Source organism: Muscardinus avellanarius (genome assembly GCF_963383645.1).
Source record: "Muscardinus avellanarius genome assembly, chromosome: 9".
NCBI lineage: Eukaryota > Metazoa > Chordata > Mammalia > Rodentia > Gliridae > Muscardinus > Muscardinus avellanarius.
The window spans coordinates 89,119,033-89,140,154 of NC_137795.1; the positions used below are offsets into that span (position 1 = coordinate 89,119,033).

At 43.5% G+C, this 21,122-nt stretch overlaps 1 protein-coding gene across 1 annotated transcript in view; it reads left to right on the forward strand.

The window, feature by feature from the left end:
* The window catches only part of AHCYL2 (adenosylhomocysteinase like 2), a gene marked incomplete at both ends in the record, with an annotated part of 216,821 nt that overhangs the window by 183,745 nt on the left and 11,954 nt on the right, over positions 1–21,122 (forward strand). Inside the window, 6 exons of the mRNA XM_080701226.1 lie at positions 4,306–4,412; positions 7,120–7,236; positions 12,941–13,004; positions 13,465–13,553; positions 16,129–16,199; positions 19,208–19,302. Coding sequence (XP_080557352.1) covers positions 4,306–4,412; positions 7,120–7,236; positions 12,941–13,004; positions 13,465–13,553; positions 16,129–16,199; positions 19,208–19,302 — 543 coding nt within the window. The remainder of the gene's footprint in view (positions 1–4,305; positions 4,413–7,119; positions 7,237–12,940; positions 13,005–13,464; positions 13,554–16,128; positions 16,200–19,207; positions 19,303–21,122) is intronic.

A 21,122-nucleotide genomic window follows, 5' to 3' on the forward strand; every position in this document is an offset into this window, starting at 1 on the left:
ATAATGACTTCAAAGCACCCTAACTATCGGAGCTGACTTTGGAAGCATTCCTGTTCATCAGTAACACTGAACTGCTGCTAGAGATTCATGCACAGCTGGTTAACAAGCCAGGATGCTGCACTCCACCCCTGCCACTGCCCCCCCAAATAACAACCACAAAAACACCCAGTGCTCCTGAGGTATTGAGCCTTTCCATCTAGAATCTAGGGACTGAGTTCGAGGTGTACCTGAAGAGCTCCCATTTCCATGTTCAATTTTCTTCTCTTTATTCTTTTTTTTTTTTTTTTTTTTTTTTTTTTTGTGTGTGTGTGTGTGTGTGTGTGTGTGTATGGTACTGGGAGTGGAACCCAGAGGCTTTCTACCTCCAGGCTATACTCCCAGACCCACTTTATATTTTATTTGGAAACAGGGTCTCACTAAGTTGCTGAGAGCCTCACTAAGTAGATGAGGCTGGCTTCGAACCCGTGCGATCCTCCTGTCTCAGCCTCCCAAGTGCGGGGATTACAAGCATGCGCCACCATGCCTGGCTTCTTCTCTTTATTCATTTCCCATCTTAAAAGAGATGGCCAGGCAATGTTTTGAAATTTTTGCTTTTGCTTCAACTGTGTGTGTGTGTGTGTGTGTGTGTGTGTGTGTGTGTGTGTGAGAGAGAGAGAGAGAGAGACAGACAGACAGACAGACAGACAGACAGACAGACAGACAGACAGACAGACATAGAGAGAAAGGGGTACTGGGGATTGAACCCTGGGGCATTCTACCCCCAAACTACACCCCCAGCCTTTTTTGTGTGTGTGTGTGTGGTACTGGGGTTCCTGGAAGCCCTTCTAACTCCGAGCTACACTCCCAGACCTATTTTTACATTTTTATTTGGAAACAGGGTCTCCTAAGCCAGCGCGCGGCTGGCTTCGAACCTGCGCGATCCTCCTGTCTCTGCCTCCCAAGCGCGGGGATTACAAGCGTGCGCCACCACGCCCGGCCAGCCTATTTTATTTTTATTTTGAAACAAGGTCTCCCTAGATTGATGAGCGTTTCACTACTTGTTGAGGCTGTCCTCAAACCTCCTGTCTCAGCCTCTCCAGTACTGGGATTATAGGCATGTGGCACCATGCTCGACTGTTTGCTTTTTAAAAGATCAAATCTTGAAGGCTGGGAGCACGTTAGATTCACAGAGAGGCAGAAAGCTGCACAAAGTATGAGGCACTTCTGCTTTGCAAACATTTCTGCATGTTGGTAGGGGAGAAATTAGAGAATCGACCAAAAAAAGAAACCATTGTTTGCCACTAGAGACTGCAGAGCAGGCCTTGCCTGGACCCAGCAGAGAAGTAGCCTCTTTTGGATTCTGTCTCCAGGTCACATGGCACTGAGTCCTGGTTTGAGGGAGCTGGGTTAAAGCGTTCATATCCCAGGGGTGTATGGCAATGGCCCTAAGATGAGTCAGCTCATTCCAGCAATTTTAACAGTGACAGGAGGGAGGATGAGTGGCAGGCGCTAACGGTACGCCAGGAGGTTTCTCTTGGGAATAAAACACTCATTTTTTTAGTCATGAACACAGGGAGGATATAGGATTGAACCCAGAGAACTTCTGCAAACTGTGGAGCCAGCAAAAATTGCTGGGAAAGTTAATGAAGAAAGTTATGTAAGGACAAAAAGAGTTGTCACCCCAGAAAATAGAACCCATACCTCTTTGGGTTCTGTCAAGATCTGATAATTTTCCTTTCTTTTCAGTCTCAGAAGATTCCCTGATGACCAGAATTTTCTGATAGAATTACATGGAAGCCAGGCATGATGGCACATGTCTGTAATCCCAGTACTTGGGAGGCTGAGACAGGAGGATTGTAGGTTCAAGGCCAGCCTCAGCAACTTAGCAAGGTTCCTCAGCAAATTACTGAGACCCTGTTTCAAAATAAAAAACAAAATAGGCTGGGGGTGCAGCTTGGAGGTAGAATGCCTGTAGGTTCAACTTCCAATACCTGTCCTCCCAAAAAAAGAATGTCATGGGTAAAATTATGGACTGCATTCATTATGTAAATATTAGGGCTAGCAACTACCAGCTTGTATCACATACCTTTGTTAAAAGGGACAAGTAAGGCTGGCTGTGGTGGCCTATACTTATAATCCCAGCATGTGAGGCTGACACAGAAGCATCGTGATTTGAGGATAGCCTCAGCTACTTAGTGAGAGTGAGGCCCTTTGCAACTCAGTGAGACCCTGTTTTAAATAAAGAATAAAAAATAGAGCTGGGGTATAGCTCGGAGGTTGAATGCTCCTGGGTTCAATCTACAGTACCACACACACACAAGAAAAGGGAAAAGATAAACTGGGTGTTGTGGTGCACATTTGCAATCCCAGAATTTAGGAGGCTGAGACAGGAAGATCTGGGTTCGAAGCTAGCCTCGGTTACTTATTGAGGCCCTCTGCAACTCAGTGAGACCCTGTTTCAAAATAAAGAATAAAAACAGGGCTGGGTGTGTAGTTCGGAGGTAGAATGCCTCTGGGTTCCATCCCCAGTACTGGAAAAAAAAAATGGGGAAAGTAGATGAGAATAGTGGGTCTGACCACACATAGTTTCCAATATTCAGTCCCTTTCTCTATGATGGTTTTAAGGGAAAACTCCATGGAATGCCATACATACAGAAAGAGAGGAACGCAGAAAATCCTGTTGGTTTCTTAGGGTCTCAGTTCTGAGGGCTTCTGCTTGCAGTATGCAATGTGGGTATGTGTCTTCATGAGAGTCCTACTTTGGTCTCTGCTCTCAAGCAGAATTTGATTGAGTCAGAGAAAACAGATCAATAGCAGGGGTAGAAGGAAACAGATAAGATGGTAGCCACGAGGCTGGGGTGTCTGTGTCCTCTGGGGTCCAGGAGGGCGTTTGGGGCACTTGGGGGTTGATGTGAAGAATGGGTCCATGCCAGCAGAGGGCAGCTCATTTCCCAGAGGACTTTCCAGGCAGATGGGCAGAGAAGTTTGGAAGGTCCTGGCATGCACTTCTACCAGTCCAGTGAAGAGCTGAAGGCCCCCAGCCTCACGCCTGATGGTATTCTAAGCTGGTCTTTAGCTTATTTATAATTCAGACACTTTTCATTTTTGATGAACGCTCCAGTGGGCACAGCATTGTGTTCATCTTTAATCCCAACCTGAAATAGTGATGAGCTGTTCAGAGGCCTGCTTGCACACCTACATGCTGCACGGTTCCCTGGTTATTTTTAATTTGGTTTCTGCAGAGTGTGAGGTTGTGCTAGGCAAAACCCTTCAGTGCTGTCTGACGTATTGGGTGGGAGAGTGCCTGTACTTTGGGAGAAGGAAAGGATTAACAAATACAGTTTTATAAGCCATTGTTCTGAGAAGGAGGGAAACTAATTATCCATCCTTTTATTTAAACTAAGCTTTCCTTTAATATATTTAAAGTCCTGAATTTAACCAACAGAAACCATCCATATCATGTTTAGGCTTTCTGAATATCTACAGTAGATCCAAGAACTAGTGGTCTAGATACTATCAATCCATAAGAAAATCCTCATTGCATTTCTGCGTATAACTATAGTTGGTGTGACTTGTGGGAGGGTCATTTGACTGTGAGAATGACAACTGGCCCTTCACCCCTCATTGTCTTTTACTTGAGTATAACGATTATTTGGCAGATTACCATATTAGCACTGACTTTAAATTTTTTTGCATAACTATATGGGAAATTTGAAATATCTGTACATTAGTAATTAGAAACTGGGACATAATGATTAGGGACATAACTCAGTGGTACAGTACTTGCCTACCATGTTTGAGGACCCTGAGTTTCATCCCTAGTACTGAAGAAAAAAAATTTGCTGAGCATGGTGGCTCATGCCTATAATCCCAGTACTTGGGAAGCTAAAACAGGAGGATTACAGGTTTGAGGACAACCTTAGCAATATAGCAAGAAAAGACTCTCACAACCTAGCAAGATTCTATTTTAAAACAAACCCCAAAAAGGTCTGGGGTATAGCTCGAAGGTAGAATGCCCCTGGGTTCAGTCTCCAGTACCAAGAAAGAAAGATAAGGCCTTCTGCAACTTAGGTCCTGTTTCAAAAATAAAAAATAAAAAAATAGGGCTGGGGTATAGCTCAGAGGTAGAATGCCCCTGAGTTCAATTCCCAGTACTGCAAAAAGAAAATAAAAGAAAAAGAGAGAGGGAGGAAAGGAGAGAAAGAAAGAGGAGAGGAGAGAAGAGGGAGGAAAAAGAAAAGAAATTAGGATACAGTCCCCTAGAGGGGCACTAAAGCCGTGGGTTTTTGGCATAACTAATGATAATACTGATGTTTTCTTTTGCAGATCTTGGATGATGGAGGAGATCTTACTCACTGGATTTATAAAAAGTATCCCAACATGTTTAAGAAAATCAAGGGCATAGTCGAGGAGAGTGTTACTGGAGTCCATAGGTAAGATTTGACATGGGCATCCCTGGTTCATGCAGCCTACACATAAAATCTTATAATCACATACCTCAAACACATTAGGCTAAAAAGTGGAGCCTGCTATGAGATCTGAGCCCATACACTTGTGTGTTTGTTTCAGTAACACAAATAACAAACCTAGAATAGTGGAAGAGGTGTCAAGGGGGAACAAGTTGGGAGTACTCATGTTTTCTAGTTGACATACTGCAATGACTGCTTGTCTTGTGGACAAATTCTTTTTTTTTTTTTTTTTTTTTTGGTGGTATTGGGGGTGGAACCCAGAGGCTTTCTACATCCAGCTCTACTCCCAGACCTTTTTTATATTTTATTTGGAAACAGGGTCTCACTAAGTTGCTGAGAGCTCACTAATTAGCTGAGGCTGGCTTCGAACCTGTGCGATCCTCCTGTCTCAGCCTCCTAAACTCAGGGATTACAAGCGTGCGCCACCACGCCCGGCTCGACAAATTCATTTTTTCAGCAAATATTTCTTGAATTTCTGAAGTGAGTGAGGCACTGCAGCCGTGGGTGCTAGGGATCTAGCTGTGGACAAAATGGAAAAAAGCCTGTGTCTTCACAGAGCTTATACACTCACACAGAGAGCAAGGACCTAGGGTTCTGTTCCCAAATGAGCACTAATTCCCTGAGTTAAACTGGAATCATTCCTGTTTGCTATTTATACCTATAAAGAACTGAAAGTATGATATAAAAATTAGGGGAAATAATTTCTTTATAAGCAGCCAGGCGCGGTGGCGCATGCTTGTAATCCCAGCATTTGGGATGCTGAGACCGGAGGATTGCGGTTCGGGGACAGCCTCAGCTACTTAGTGAGGCCCTCTGCAACTCAGTGAGACTTGGTTTTAAAACTAAAGAATAAAAAAAAAAATAGGGCAGGGGATGTGGCTTGGAGGTTGAATGTTCCTGGGTTCCATCCCCAGACCCGCAAAAAAATAAAAAATAATAAATTCTGTATAAGCCCCCATGACTACTTCAGTGTATTGTGATTTTTTTTTGAAAATACAAAACTATGGACTAAAATAGGCATTTAGACTCTTAGACTGGGATGTATTTTTATTTTTTATTTTTTATTTTTGGTGGTACTGGGGGTGGAACCCAGAGGCTTTCTACTTCTGGGCTATACTCCCAGACCCATTTTATACTTTATTAGGAAACAGGGTCTCACTAAATTGCTGAGAGCCTCACTAAGTAGCTGAGGCTGGCTTCGAACCTGCGCAATCCTCCTGTCTCAGCCTCCCAAATGCGGAGATTATAAGCGTGCGCCACCACACCCGGCAGACTGGGATGAATTTTTAGTAAAACAAATAGGTCTAATTCTAATTGACTCATTTAAAATATAATTATATATATGCATATCTATAGGTATGTGTATAAAGCTACTACTTTTATATTTAAAAGGGGAAATAAAATTAATATGCAAGTTTTAATTTTACATTTAGGGCTTTAAAATTTAGAGTTAGATTATGGATTTTCCTCACATGACTTTTTGTGTGTGTGTGTGGTACTAGGGTTCCTGGAGGCCCTTCTACCTCCGGGCTACACTCCCAGACCTATTTTTATTTGGAAACAGAGTCTCTTAAGCCAGTGCAGCTGGCTTCGAATCAGCGCGATCCTCCTGTCTCCGCCTCTCAAGCGCGGGGATTACAAGCATGCGCCACCGTGCCCGGCCTCACATGACTTTTGAATGAGATCTTTATTGTTAAGTTGTATATAGCCATTAGAAATACATTTTATGAGCCAAGCATGGTAGCACACACTTGTAATCCCAATACTTGGGAGTCTGGGACGGAGGATTGCAGGTTTGCAGCCAGCCTCAGCATACTTACTGAGGCTCTCTGCAACTTAGACCCTGCTTCAAAAATAAAGAATAAAAATCCAGACGTGATGGCGCATGCTTATAATCCCAGTACTTGGGAGGCTGAAACAGGAGGATCATGCAGGTTCGAAGCCAGCCTCATCTACTTAGTGAGGCCCTCTGCAATTTAGTGAGACCCTGTTTCAAAAATAAAAGAATAAGCCGGGCATGGTGGCACATGCTTGTAATCCCAGCATTTGGGAGCCTGAGACTGGAAGATTGTAGTTTGCAGCTGGCCTCAGCTACTTCATGAGGCCCTTTGCAACCCGGTGAGACCCTGTTCCAAAATAAAGAATAAAAAATAGGGCTGGGGGTGTAGCTCGGAGGTAGAATGCCCTTGGGTTCCATCCCCAATACCACACATTAAATAAATAAATAAATAATAAATAAATAAATAAATAAATCAAACAAACACATTCTTTGGGGGATTGGTTGGTTGGTTGGTTGGTACTGAAGATTGAACCTAGGAACATTCTACCTCTGAATTACATTCCCAGCCCTATTTTATTTTTTATTTTGAAACAACATCTCACTAAGTTCCTGAGGGTCTTGCCAAGTTGCTAAAGCTGGCCTCAAACCTGAGATCCACCTCTCTCAGCCTCCCAAATACTGAAATTGCAGGCGTGTGCTTGTGCCTAGCTTAGAAACACATTGTTTATTTCTCGGTGTTCACCTAATACGATGAGTCTAGTCTTGTCTTATGCGCTCATGCCTACCCTATCATATTTTGGGGATTGATATAAAACCAACAGTAGATTGTAACATCTTGTTGTTTTATATTTCTTGACTTCTCTTTCTTTTTATATGTCTTGATTTCTCTAGGCTGTACCAACTGTCCAAGGCTGGAAAGCTGTGTGTTCCAGCCATGAATGTCAATGACTCAGTTACCAAACAAAAATTTGACAACCTCTACTGTTGCCGTGAATCAATTCTTGATGGGTAATGTTTATTATCTTTGAGATGAACTTGAGTTACTGAGTTAAGGTTCTAATTTTTTTTGGTTTTGGTTATTTCTGGAAATGACTCATATGGCACCTCTGAATCTGTTACCACATCACACACAATATTTTATAACCCATAGCTGCATTGCTATCACTATTACAACAAAATCTATTCCACTTAAAAAATGAGACTAGCTCCTATCTATTAATAGGCAGAATTCTTACTTTGTGACCCTATTGGGCCTGTGAGTCATTAACTAAAATCAGTATAAACAAGCAAATATCTTGGATAGTTTGAAAGAAAAGTTCCTTTATCCTTTCCAGGTCATGTCTCATACTCTATTGTATAATCCTTATATTCAAACGATCATAGAATTTTCTGGCCATATGGAAACTTGTGGTGAGCAAACAATCAGTTCCCAGAGGAATTTCTAGTTTTTCAGATCCGTACAACTTGTGTGACAAGCTCTACCTTGGTATATACCAAATGCTGTGTTCTTGGAATGCTCACTTTGTTTCCACACTTGAGTTCTGACTTTCCTTCATCGCTGCTAGGAAAGTGGATGAGTATGAGCCAACTTTGTGTTGCTGTAACAAGTACCTGAGATGATCAGCTTACAAAAGGAAAAGGTTTATTTTGGCTCACAGTTTTAGAGCTTTCACCCATGGCCAGTTGGCCCAATTGCTCTGAGGCCTGCAGCAGGTAGCGCATCACAGGAGGAGCCGTGGTGAAGCAAAGCTGCTCACTCATGGCCAAGACACGAAAAGAAAGGAAGAGAAAGGGACTAGGTCCCAACATCCTTCAAGGACTTGTCTCTAATGACTGGAGGGAGGAGTCTCCACCTCTTAGTTTCCAGTATCTCCCAGTAGAGCCAAACTGAGGACCAAGCCTTCAACACACAGGCCTTTGGGGGACATTTCAGATTTAAACTGTGTAGCGCCCCATAATTTCCTAGATGAAACCATTAAGCTGGTTTAGAATACTGCATCTTGTATAGTTTTTTTTTTTTATGGTACTGGGGGGTGGAACCCAGGGGCTTTCTACCTCCAGGCTACACCCCCAGCCCTATTTTTTTATAATTTATTTGAAAACAGGGTCTCACTAAGTTGCTGAGAGCCTCACTCAGTAGCTGAGGCTGTCTTCGAACCTGTGCGATTCTCCTGTCTCAGCCTCCCAAGCTCTGGGATTACAAGAGTGCCTCACCACGCCCGGCTTTTTGTATAGGCTAATGGAAAAAGGAAGAAAGCTTCCATGGCCCACATTGCTATAGCCAGTCTGAGTGCCAGGTGGTGTGCTGGGTGGCAACTCCACAGGCATTGAAACCAGCATGATGACTGTTATTTATGAACTATAATTCCATGGATTGCTGAATCCCTTTGTGCATAGTTCCTCATCTGTGAAACGGTGATAATCAGACCCACTTCTTAGAGTATTAATGAGATTAGGTAAGTCTGCTCATTCTTTCTAGAACTCTGTATAGTACATTTTAGGGTTGAAGCCAGGCGTGGTGGTGCACACTTATAATCCCAGCATTTGGGAGGCTAAGACAGGAGGATCCCAGTTCACAGACAGCCTCAGCTACTTAGTGAGGCCCTTTGCAACTCAGCGAGACCCTGTTTCAAAAAAAAAAAAAATAGGGCTAGGGGTGTAGCTCAGAGGTAGAATGCCCCTGGATTCTATCCCCAGTATAGGAAAAAAAAAATTTAGGGTTGAGTTAGACCTTAGAGGAAGCTTTTTGCTTTAAAATCTTTTTTAATTGGGGGCTGTTCAAGGCAAATTCTATCATTAGTTATTACTACTATAGAATCAATAGTAGTATTAGGTAGGTTGAACATTTTAGTAAATTCTTAGTCCATCAGTATATGATTGACTATCTTTTCTTTTGTGTACATATAAAGGTTATTGTTGTGAATATCTTGAGCTTGACCAAATCAATAGTATTCTGGGTATATTTTACTAAAATATTTACTTATCTGCAACTAGGTTTCATTTGGACTTTTCAGGTTGCAAATCTGTAAACCCACAATTGGACTATACTAGATTCAGCTATTATTTGGGCGTGGTAGCACACACCTATAATCCCAGTATTCAGGAGGCTGAGACAAGAGAACTGCAGGTGTAAGGCCAGCCTCAGCAATTTAACAAGACCTTCGGCAACTTAGACCCTGTTTCAAAGTAAAAAAGGGCTGGGGGTCTAGCTCAAAGGGAGAATGCCCCTGATCTAATCCTCAGTACCAAAAACAAACAAATTAAAAATGCATAAAGGTACCTGCTCTCGTTCATAAAAATGAATAGATTCCCACCGGACCAGTTTACCCTCTAGGTGAGAAAGACTTCTTAAAGTCAGAAACATACGAAAGTGAGAGAGAGAGAAGCAGGGAAGCGGGGATTCAGGTTGGACTTCACAGTGAAGCAATATGAGAACATCAGCTATTCACCAGAAACACGCTGGCGGCGTGAGCTCAGTAGTCGCTGCAAATGGGCCGAGAGCAGCTGTTCCTCTCGGAGGCGATAAGAGCAGGAGAGAAGAAAGAGATGTGAACTGTGCCCCAGGGAGGACCGCATGGGAAGGAGAGGACACTCCTCCAGAGGAGCACCCAGACAAGGAAGGAGTGGGTGATGGCCTTCTCTAACGTGGGGCTGGTCACAAGGACACTGTAACATGCCAGAAGCCCTGTGGCTCTCCTCCTAGAGAATGCTGCTATAACTGGGCTGTGGGGCCAGATGTGGTATAAGCACAACCTTCTGGAGACCGAGGCGCCACCTGGTAGGAAGGAAAAGGATAGCCCAGCGGCTCCGCTAGCCAGGACGTTGATCATAAACTAGGTCATGTTATAGGAGACCTTCTAGAGGACCTGGGGCTAAAAGAACTTGAGAGAAATCAAGAGTCCTGGCATGGTGTGTGTGTGTGTGTGTGTGTGTGTGTGTGTGTGTGTGTGTGTGTGTGCGCACGCACGCGCGCGCGCACACATATAGGGATTGAACTCAGGAGCATTCTACCTCCGAGCTACACCCCAGACTTATTTTATTTTTCATCTTGAAAAAGGGTCTCACTAAGTTGCTGAGGCTGGCTTCAAACCTGTTATCCTCCTGACTTAGGCTCCCAAGTACTGGGATTAAAGGTGTGTGCCACCACGCCAGGCTCGCGTGATTTCTATATAGCACCAGACAGTTTACTGCCCCTTTTCCCTCAAAAGTCTTTGGCTGAGGTCTTTTCTATTCTTTATCATTAAACGCTGAGGCAGATCTGGGATCCTAAGACTGTAGGGAAATTGCTGTCTAACTGAAATTAATCCACAGCCTGGCTGTCACTCACAGAGCCATGGTGTCAGTGATATTCCCATTCCACCACGGCCATCTGTAGTCACACAGAGAGGGCTCTTCTGGGAAGATAGAAGGAAAGGCTTGAGGAGCATAGTCAAAGCAAAAGTGGCTCAGAAACACAATCACTTGGCCAGACCTAGCGGCACATGACTGTAATGCATGGGAGGCTGAGACAGGAGGAAGGTTGGAGACCAGCCTTGCAACTTAGTAAGACTCTCAGCAACCTAGAGACTGTTTCAAAATAAAAAATAGAAAGGACTGGGGGTGTAGCTTGGAAGGCAGGCAGGAACGCTGGCTCTTGATTCTTTTTGACGTGCTAGCCATTCCAGGACCACTCCCCTAAGCCATGATTTCTGAGTCCGGTAGGAAAACAGCCACTTTTTAATATTTATTTGTTTATTTATTTATTTATTTATTTATTTATTTATTTGGTGATGATGGTACTTGGGATTGAACTCAGGGGCATTCTACTTCTGCGTTATATTCCTGGTCCTATTTTATTCGTTTTATTTTGAAACAGGGTCTCACTAGGTTGCTGAGAGTCTAAGTTGCTGAGGCTGACCTCAAACCTGAAATCCTCCTGTCTTACCCTCCCAAATACTGGAATTATAAGCCGGTGCCACCACACCCAGCTCAGACTTATCTCTTTCCTCACTAAGAATTACCTCTGAGCCAGGCACAGTGGCACACACCTGTAATCTCATTACTTGGGAGGCTGAGGCAGGAGGATGCCAGGTTCAAGATCTGTGTGCAGTCACTCAGCAAGACCCTGTTTCAAGCCTGATATGGTGGCACACGCTTCTAATCCCAGCATTCGGGAGGCTGAGACAGGAGGATCACAGTTTGAAGATAGCTTCAGCTACTTAGTGAGGCCCTTTGCAACTCAGGGAGACCTGTTTCAAAATAAAGAATAAAAAATAGGGCTAGGAGTATTTCTCAGAGGTAGAATTCTCCTGGGTTCCATCCCCAGCACCATAAAAAAAGATCCTGTTTCAATATTTTGAAAAAATTTTTTAAAAGCCAGGGATATAACTCAGAGATAGAATTCCCAGTACCTCCCCCATACACACAAATTATCTCTGTCTTGATTGTATTTAATGGACTTCATTAGGTGCATGCAGTTATATAGTTCTTTTTAGTAGAGTTGCCAAATCATTTTAAAAAGTATATATTTCAGCCGGGCGTGGTGGCGCACGCTTATAATCCCACCGCTTAATAGGCTGAGACAGGAGGATTGTACAGGTTCAAAGCCAGCCTCAGCTACTTAGTGAGGCTCTCAGCAATTTAGTGAGACCCTGTTTCCAAATAAAGTTTAAATTGGGTTTGGGAGTATAGCTCGGAAGTAGAAAGCCTCTGGGTTCCACCCCCAGTACCACCAAAAAATTAAATAAATAAAAATACTGTGTAATCTAAATCTTTTTCTATACCATTCCCAAGAAAAGAGTAAAAGAGAAAACCCCTGCTGGGCGTGGTAGCACACACTTGTAATCCCCATGCTTCGGAGGCTGAGACAGGAGGATCACACAGGTTCGAAGCCAGCCTCAGCTACTTAGTGAGGCTCTCAGCAACTTAGTGAGACCCTGTTTCCAAATAAAATAGAAAAAAATTGGTCTGGGAGTATAGTCCAGAGGTAGAAAGTCTCTGGGTTCCACCCCCAGTACGAAAAGAAAAGAAAAGAAAAACCTCACATATGGATAAAATTAGTTGGAATGAGAAAATATGTATTTTTAAGCCAGGCATGGTGGCGCACACTTGTAATCCCAGTACTTGAGAAGCTGAGACAGGAGAATCACAGGTTTGAGGCCAGCCTCAACTACTTAGTGAGGCCCTCAGCAATTTAATGAGACCCTATTTCAAAATAAAGAATAAAAAATAGGGCTGTGGGTATAGCTCGGAGGTAGAATGCCACTGGGTTCAATCCCCAGTACTGCAAAAAAAAATGTATTTTTTATACTTTTATTGGTGCCTTATAGTCTCACATCAAAAAAATATGTACTTATTCAACCTTTTTTTTCTGGTAATTAGTTTCTCTAGGGTAGAAACAATGCTTTCTTTCAAAATGAAAAAACAAAGCCAGGCACAGTGACACAAGGCTGAAACCCCAGGACTGGGGCTGAGACAGGAGGATCGCAGAGTCACAGGCAGCTTCAGCGACTTGTCAAGATCCTGTTTCCAAATAAATAAAATAGGACTGGGGCTGGAGCTCATAGGTAGATGCCTCCGGGCTCAACCTCAGTACCCCCCAAAATGAACAACAAACAACAACAAAACACAAAAACCAAGATTTTTTTTTTTTTTTTTTTTGGCATGTTAGATTTCTCAGGGGAGAAATGAGAAGATTTTTTTTCCCTCTGACTTAAATGTGTTTTCCCCTTAGACTTAAAAGGACAACAGACATGATGTTTGGTGGAAAACAAGTGGTGGTGTGCGGCTATGGAGAGGTAAAGTTCACTTTTCATTTATTAGGCGTTTCCGTTATTTTTTGCTGGAATATTCTAGAATTTTCCATACATATGGACATAGAGTATATTTACTTAAAATTTAGTTGGGAAATCAATAACTAGAGAGGCCCCCTGATAAAAGTACAATCTTTCTTGTTCTCTTTACATGTTTGCCATTTTTCCCCTTAGATTAATTTTCTGACTTGTTCTGGCACCAGTGTGTGTGATGTTCTTTTAGCTTGTGTTTTGATTCTCCACCGTGAGTGTGGGTGTTCCTTAAGCACTTGAATGTGCTAAGCAGGGGCCGGGGGTTTGTTTATGAACTGCTTTTATTTGTTTTTTTCCCAAGCACGAATCTATTCAGTGAAATTCTTTTTGGGGGTGGAGTACCCTTTACCAGAAGCTCCGAGAAACGATTTCCTCACCTCTTTTTCTCACTGTGTACCCTCTCCCCTGCTAGGTGGGGAAGGGGTGCTGCGCTGCTCTGAAAGCCATGGGCTCCATTGTGTATGTCACTGAGATCGACCCCATCTGTGCCCTGCAAGCCTGGTAAGCTCCCAAGGGAGTCCTGCCCCGCCACCCGCCGTCCCGCGGGCCGCCCTGTGGCCTCGCAGCCTGTCCTAAAGAGGCCGCATCCCGACAGAAGCTGCCTCGGCTGAAGCCTCTGTCTTTCAGAGGTCAAGGAGCTCTGCTCTGAGAGAAGCAAACATTTAGAATTCCTGTGGAAACAGTGACGGGGGATGCTTTGGGCTGAGAGCAAGATGCCCCTACAGTCTCCATATGCCATCGATGCCCCTTGAAAACAGCGGCCTATGAAGAACGAGGGGCTGGGGTTGCAGCTCAGGTGCAGTGAGTGTGCTTAGCACACACAAGGCCCTGGGTTCAGCACCCAGCATGTAATGAAAGGAGGGAGGGAGAAAAGGAGGCAAGCAGGCAGAGAGGGAGAAGGGAGGGGAGTACCAAAGTACTTCAAGTGAGAACGTAATGCGTCTCTATTGCATTTAGGGAAATCACTCCTCAAAATAATTTTGAAATCTGTCTTTGTTCTTTTTTGAGATTGTTTTGGGTATCTAGAGTCCATATTAGGATAGATTTTTTTTCTGAAAAATAAATAAATAAATGTATGATAGTTTCGCCCAAAAAAATATTCTCTGGTAAGGAAGAAAGCAAAAAGAAATATTGAAATGTTATCTTTAAGTCATCAAAAGCTTGGTATCAGACAAATGAAACTGTTCTGTGAGATTATCATTGTTAATTTTGGATAAATTGCTATAATACTAGATGTCAACCACTAAGCTAAGCATGGGAAGGAGGGATGGGGAGGGAACGGGGTGGGAATCTGGTAGGGGCTAATTGGGCGATGTGTGCATGTATGTCTACAAAAGTTCTTTTTTTATCCCATTATGATGTATGAATACAGTGCACCAATAAAAAAATTTAAAAATAATAATTTTGAAATCTGTAAACTAGAGGCAGTGAAATTCTACCAGGGGTCACTACAATAATCGAAGCAAGAAATGAGACCTAGCCGGGCGTGGTGGCGCACGCTTGTAATCCCCGCGCTTGGGAGGCAGAGACAGGAGGATCGCACAGGTTCGAAGCCAGCTGTGTTGGCTTAAGAGACCCTGTTTCCAAATAAAAATATAAAATAGTTCTGGGAGTGTAGCCTGGTGGTAGAAGGGTTTCCAGGAACCCCAGTACCAAAACAAAACAAAACAAAAAAACTCTAGAAGAAATGAAACCTGAACTTAAGCAAGGCCAGCTTATATGGAGAAGAGGAGACAGAGAGATTCAAGAGACTTTTTCTTTTTCTTTTTCCCTGCAGTCCTGGGGATGGAACCCAGTCGAGCTACAGCCCCAGCCCTATGTTTTATTCTTTATTTTTTGAAACCAGGTCTCACTGAGTTGCAAAGGGCCTCACTAAGTAGCTGAGGCTGGCCGTGATCCGCGATCCTCCTGTCTCAGCCTCCCAAGTGCTGGAATACAGGCATGCACCACCACGCCAGGCTCAAGAGACTCTTAAGGAATTAAGAAAATAGAACCGACCAGGTTTAGTGACGACTTCGGTTAGGGAAGAGCAGTGGGCGAGGGCGTTCTAGTTAATTTGGCTGATATAGGCGGGTGAGTAGCAATGCCACTATTCAAGGCAAAAGATATGGAAAAAATATTGGAGATGGAGTGTAGAGGAGATCATGAGTTTATGTTTAAACACAGTACATTTGAGATCTTTCTAAGACATCAATGAGGAGCTATCTAGGGGACAATTTGATCCCTGGCTACGCAGCTTCAGAAAAATCTAAGTTAAAGATTCACATGTGCAAATCAGCCACAGGGAAATGCTCGTTTGCAGCCAAGGGCAAGGTAGGAATGAAACCTGAAAAATAGAGAAGGTTCCAGGGCAAAACCTTACAGACGCCCAATATTTAAAGGTTGGCTGAGGTTGAAAAGAGACAATTAGAAAAACAGGAGAGCCGGGCGTGGTGGCGCACGCTTGTAACCCCAGCGTTTGGGAGGCTGAGACTGGAGGATCGCGGTTCGCGGACAGCCTCAGCTACTTAGCGAGACCCTCTGCAACTCAGTGAGACCCTGTTTCAAAATAAAGAATAAAAATAGGGCAGGGGGTGTAGCTCGGAGGTCAAATGCCCCTGGGTTCCATCCCCAGACCCGCCCCCCCCCAAAAAAAAGGGAGAAAAACCAGGTGAGAAGGAGATCATGGAGTCCCAGGAGCACAGAGTTTAAAGACAGCAAATAATGTGTAACATCACTGAAGGAACCAAGTAGTATAGGAGTCTGAGAAACATTTTGGCTTAGTTTCTCAGGAGATTATTGATGCTATTGCAAGAGCAGTTTCTGTTGACTCGTAGAGCCACTGGCTCCCCGCCCCTTTCTAGGAACTCAGCTGGGGAATCTCATGGTAACCCCTGGCTCCCCATTATCAGGAAGGAAGAAGTTCCAGTGATGTAAAGGAACTTTTTATTTCCCTCCTATATGAACCGAAGGAATCGTTTGAATTTTTCCCTGATGAGAATAGTCCAGCTGCCTCAAGAAGTGACACTGTGGGTGCTGTGGCCTAAGGCCCCCGAGCAGCCTGCTTAGGTTAACTGATCTCGCTTTATTTCCACAGTATGGATGGATTTCGACTGGTGAAATTAAATGAGGTCATCCGACAAGTGGACATTGTTATTACCTGTACAGGTAGGACTGTGACCTACTGAATGGGAGCACGTTCATGCAAAGTGGAAGATGATTGGAAGTGTCCTGAAAAGCAAACTCTCAAAGCCAGCGATAGTAGTCCACAAAACCAGTGGTCTCGCTCATGTTCTCCCTTCTTCTTTAGAGCTCTGACCAAAGGTCATTCCTTTTTTTTATTTTTTATTTTTTGGTGGTACTGGGGTTCCTGGAAGCCCTTCTACCTCTGGGCTACACTCCCAGACCTATTTTATATTTTTGAAACAGGGTCTCTTACGCCAGTGCGGCTGGCTTCAAACCTGCGCGATCCTCCTGTCTCCGCCTCCCAAGCTCGGGGATTACAAGCGTGCGCCACCATGCCCAGCCCAAAGGTCATTTCTACAAGAAAACTTCCTTCCACTCTTTTGTGGTACTGAGGATGGAACCCAGGGGCATTCGACCTCCGAGCTACACCCCTAACCCTATTTTTTATTCTTTATTTTGAAACAGGGTCTCATTGAGTTGCAAAGGGCCACACTGAGTACCTGAAGCTGTCTGCAAACCACGATCCTCCTGTCTCAGCCTCCCGAATGCTGGGATGCTGGGATTACAAGCATGTGCCACCAAGCCTGGCTAAATTTAATTATTTTTATGGATTATTTTTATAGTGGTTTGATTGAGATATAATTCCCATACCGTATATTTCACCCATTTAAAGTGTTCAGTTGAGGCCAGGTATGATGGTGCACACTTGTAATCCCTGCGCTTGGGAGACTGAGGAGGATCACACAGGTTCGAAGCCAGCCTCAGCTACTGAGTGAGGCTCTCAGCAACTTAGTGAGACCCTGTTTCCAAATAAAATATAAACTAGGTCTGGGAGTAGAGCCCGGCTGTAGAAAGCCTCTGGGTTCCACCCCTAGAACCACCCAAAAAAATAAATAAAATAAAAATAAAGTGTACAGTTGGGCTGAGGGAGTAGCTGAGAGGCCCTGGGTTCAATCCCCCACATCAAAATAAATAAATAAATGAAGTATACAATTCTCTGTTTTCAAGTGAATTCACTAGATTGTACAGCCATCACCACAATATCATGTTTGAGATATGAATAACATAACATAAAGTTCACCCTTTTAATTATTATTATTAGTTCTGAAAATTGAACCCAGGGGCATTCTACCTCTGAGCTACAACCCCAGTCCTATTTTATTTTTACTTTGAAACAGGGTCTCACTAGGTTCCTGAGTCTCCCTACTTGCTTAGGCTGTCCTCGAACCCATGATCCTCCTGTCTCAGCCTCCCAAGTACTGGGATCACAAGTGTGCACCACCACGTCCAGCTAAAGTTCGCCCTTTTAAAGTGCATAATTCAGTGTTTTTTAGTAAAGTTGTGCAACATCCCACTATCCAGTTCCAGAAACAGTCATTCCTTGTTCTATCCTTCAACTTCCTCTAGCCCTAGACAAACACTAATCATTCTATCTCTATAGATTTGCCTATTCTGATATTTTCATATAAATGGAATCAATAATATGTGATCATTTATGACTGACTGATTTTACTTAGCATGATGTGTGTGTGTGTGAGTGTGTGTGTGTGTGTGTGTGTGTGTGTGTGTGTGTGTGTGTTACTGGGGATTGAACCCAGGGGCATTCTACTTCTGAACTATACCCCACCCTATTTTTTAGTCTTTATTTAGAACAAGGTCTCACTAAGTTGCTGAGGTTGGCTGTGAACCTGCAGTCCTCCTCCTGTCTTAACTTCCTAAATACTGGGATTAGAAGTGTGCGCCACCACACCTGGCTTAAAGCATATTTCATTGTGATTTTTATTTTTATTTCCCTAGTGACTAATTAAGTTAAGCATTTTTTATGTGTTCGGGGGCCATTTTTATATCTTCTCTGGGGAAATATCTATTTACATCCTTTGTCCATTTTTAAATTGGGTTATTTGTCTTTTTTTCCTTTTTTTCTTTCTTTCTTTTTTCTTTTTTTTTTTTTTTGGTGGTACTGGGGTTCCTGGAAACCCTTCTACCTCCGGGCTATACTCCCAGACCTATTTTATACTTTTTTATTTGGAAAAAGGGTCTCTTAAACCAGCGTGGCTGGCTATTTGTCTTTTTATTATTGAGTTATAAGAGTTCTTTAAAAGCCAGGCGTGGTGGCACACGCTTGTAATCTCAGCATTTGAGAGGCTGAGACAGGAGGATTGCACAGGTTTGAAGCCAACCTCAGCTACTTAGTGAGGTTCTCAGCAACTTAGTAAGAACCTGTTTCCAAATAAAGTATAAAAATAGGTCTGGGAGTATAGCCCGGAGGTAGAAAAGACTCTGGGTTCCACCCCCAGTACCACCAAAAAGAACAAACAAACAAAAAAGAGTTCCTTATAAATTCTAAATACAAATCTCTTTTCAGTTATATGATTTGCAAATATTTTGTCCCATTCTCTGCATTGTCGCTTCACTTTCTTAGTGGTATTATTTACATCATGAGTTTTTAAGTTTATTTATTTGTTTGTTTGTTTATTTATTTATTTAGTGGTACTGGGGGTGGAACCCAGCTCTGAGCTACACCCCCAGAGGGTTTTTTTTTTTTTTTTTTTTTTTTTGGTGGTACCAGGGGTGGAATCCAGGGGCTTTCTACCTCCGGGCTATACTCCCAGACCTATATTTTATATTTTATTTGGAAACGGGTTTCACTAAGTTGCTGAGAGCCTCACTAAGTAGCTAAGGCTGGCTTTGAACCTGTGCGATCTTCCTGTCTCAGCCTCCCAAGCACAGGGATTATAAGCGTGTGCCACGACACCTGGCCCTAGACCTATTTTTCATTCTTTATTTTGAAACAGGGTCTCACTGAGTTGCAAAGGGCCTCACTCAGTAGCTGAGGCTGTCCGCGAACCACGATCCTCCGGTCTCGGCCTCCCGAATGCTGGGATTACAAGCGTGCACCACCACGCCTGGCTTGGAGTTAATTTTTCTTATTGTATGAGGTAGGGGTCCGTCTTCATCCTTTTTCATGTAGATTTCGCTCTGTTTTTAAGGTAACAAGAATGTGGTAACCAGAGAGCACTTGGACCGGATGAAGAACAGTTGCATCGTTTGTAACATGGGACATTCCAACACGGAGATTGATGTGGTAAGATCGCCTGGCTCGTTCCTGGGGCCTCCCCTTCCTTTGCTCTCTTTCCCAAGAAACAAACTGGAAGGGGACAGGGCAGTGTCACCAGCCATCCTCAACTTGACTCTGGGCAGAGTTGTCCACGTCCGTTCACTTTCTAGCCCCATGGCCTGAGCTTGTAGATACTGCAAAGCTGCTTCATCTCCATTTAATTATCTTATTTAATTGTCTTTTTCCATCCAAGCTTAACACCAACTTCTACTGTAAGCCATTTTCTCTTTATATTTAGGATTGATAGGATCGAGTGCTGGGTAAACTCAAAAATCGAATACATTAGAGTGTGAGTGTGAATCAGAATGGTATTCAGCATTTGGGGGATGTTTGATTTTACCCTAAAGATGAGATGAGTGGATTGGTCCATGGCAACAAGTCAAGGGAGAGAAGTCTGTGGGTGGGCTGAGTTCGTTACTTAAGATTGACCGTGTCTGTCAAATAATGGCGGTTCTTCTTTTCTCTCCATCTTTCACTAGACTAGGTCTCCCCTACACATACTTTCTAAACGAGTCATTAGATCTATAGGAATCACAGTCAACCATTGTGTGTAGTATGTGTTCCTCAAACCTGGAAAATCTACCACTTTTAGCTAATTTTATTATATGCGCCCTACAGTTTTCTAATCCAGAATAGCCCTTAGTCCTAATAAGTTGCCCAAGTAATACTTAATAGAAGTGTCATTCCTTTTCAGACTTACAAAGTGCCTCTCGGTCTCACTTTCACTCTGGCTTTACACTGTTATGGCACAGCTGTGCTTCTGTCTGGGTAACTGGCTCAACCATAGCACGCTCTCACCGCACTGAGGGCAGCTCTGATTGAGCTTCGGCATTGGCAGGTAAGGGTCAGCTGTAGATCGAGAGCCTGGCGGGTAGTAACTACTTTCTATGGTTTCTCTTTTTTCATGCTGTACTCTATTTATCTGTTATTAAAAATGGCTGGCAGAAGCTAGGGATGTACCTCAGTGGTAGGGCACTTGCTGGCATGCGCAAGGTCCTGGGCTCACTCTCTAGTACTAAAAAGAAAGAAAAACAAAAATAGCTGGCAAAACAACTCACCAGAGCCTACCTCTGCCCTGGGGTGTCTGAATGGCATGACCCCGTTACTCTGTTTTATCACGATATTTTGCTTACAACTGATAATTTAGTTGGTAGTTGGTTACTCTCCCCCACCCACTCAAGTGTTATGTGGCACAGACCTGTAATCCCAGTCCTTGGGAGGCTGAGATAGAAGGATTGCAGGTTTGAGTCCAGTCTTAGCAACTTAGCAAGACCCTGTTTCAAAATAAAAAGGTCTTAGCCAGGCGTGGTGGCTCACGCTTGTAATCCCAGCATTTAGGAGGCTGAGACCTGGAGGATCACGTTCGGGGACAGCCTCAGCTACTTAGTGAGGCCTTCTGCAACTCAGTGAGACCCAAAATAAAGAATAAAAAATAGGGCAGGGGGTATAGCTCTGAGGTCAAATGCCCCTGGGTTCCATCCCCAGACCCACAAAATAAATAAATAAATAAATAAATAAATAAATAAATAAATAAATAAATAAAATAAAAAGGTCTTGAGGTATAGCTCAGAGGTGAAATGTCCCTCAGTTCAATCCCCAGTACCCCCTCCCCCCAAAAAAAGAATGTCACATAAAACACCCTGGGGTGGAACCTGCTTGACGTCTGAGGAACAGAAAAGAAGCTATTGTGGCAGGAACAGAAGAGGAAGGGGACAGAGAAGAAGCAGCTCAAAGCTGGGCGTTCAGGAGGCTGAGACTGGAGGATCACGGTTCGCAGACAGCCTCAG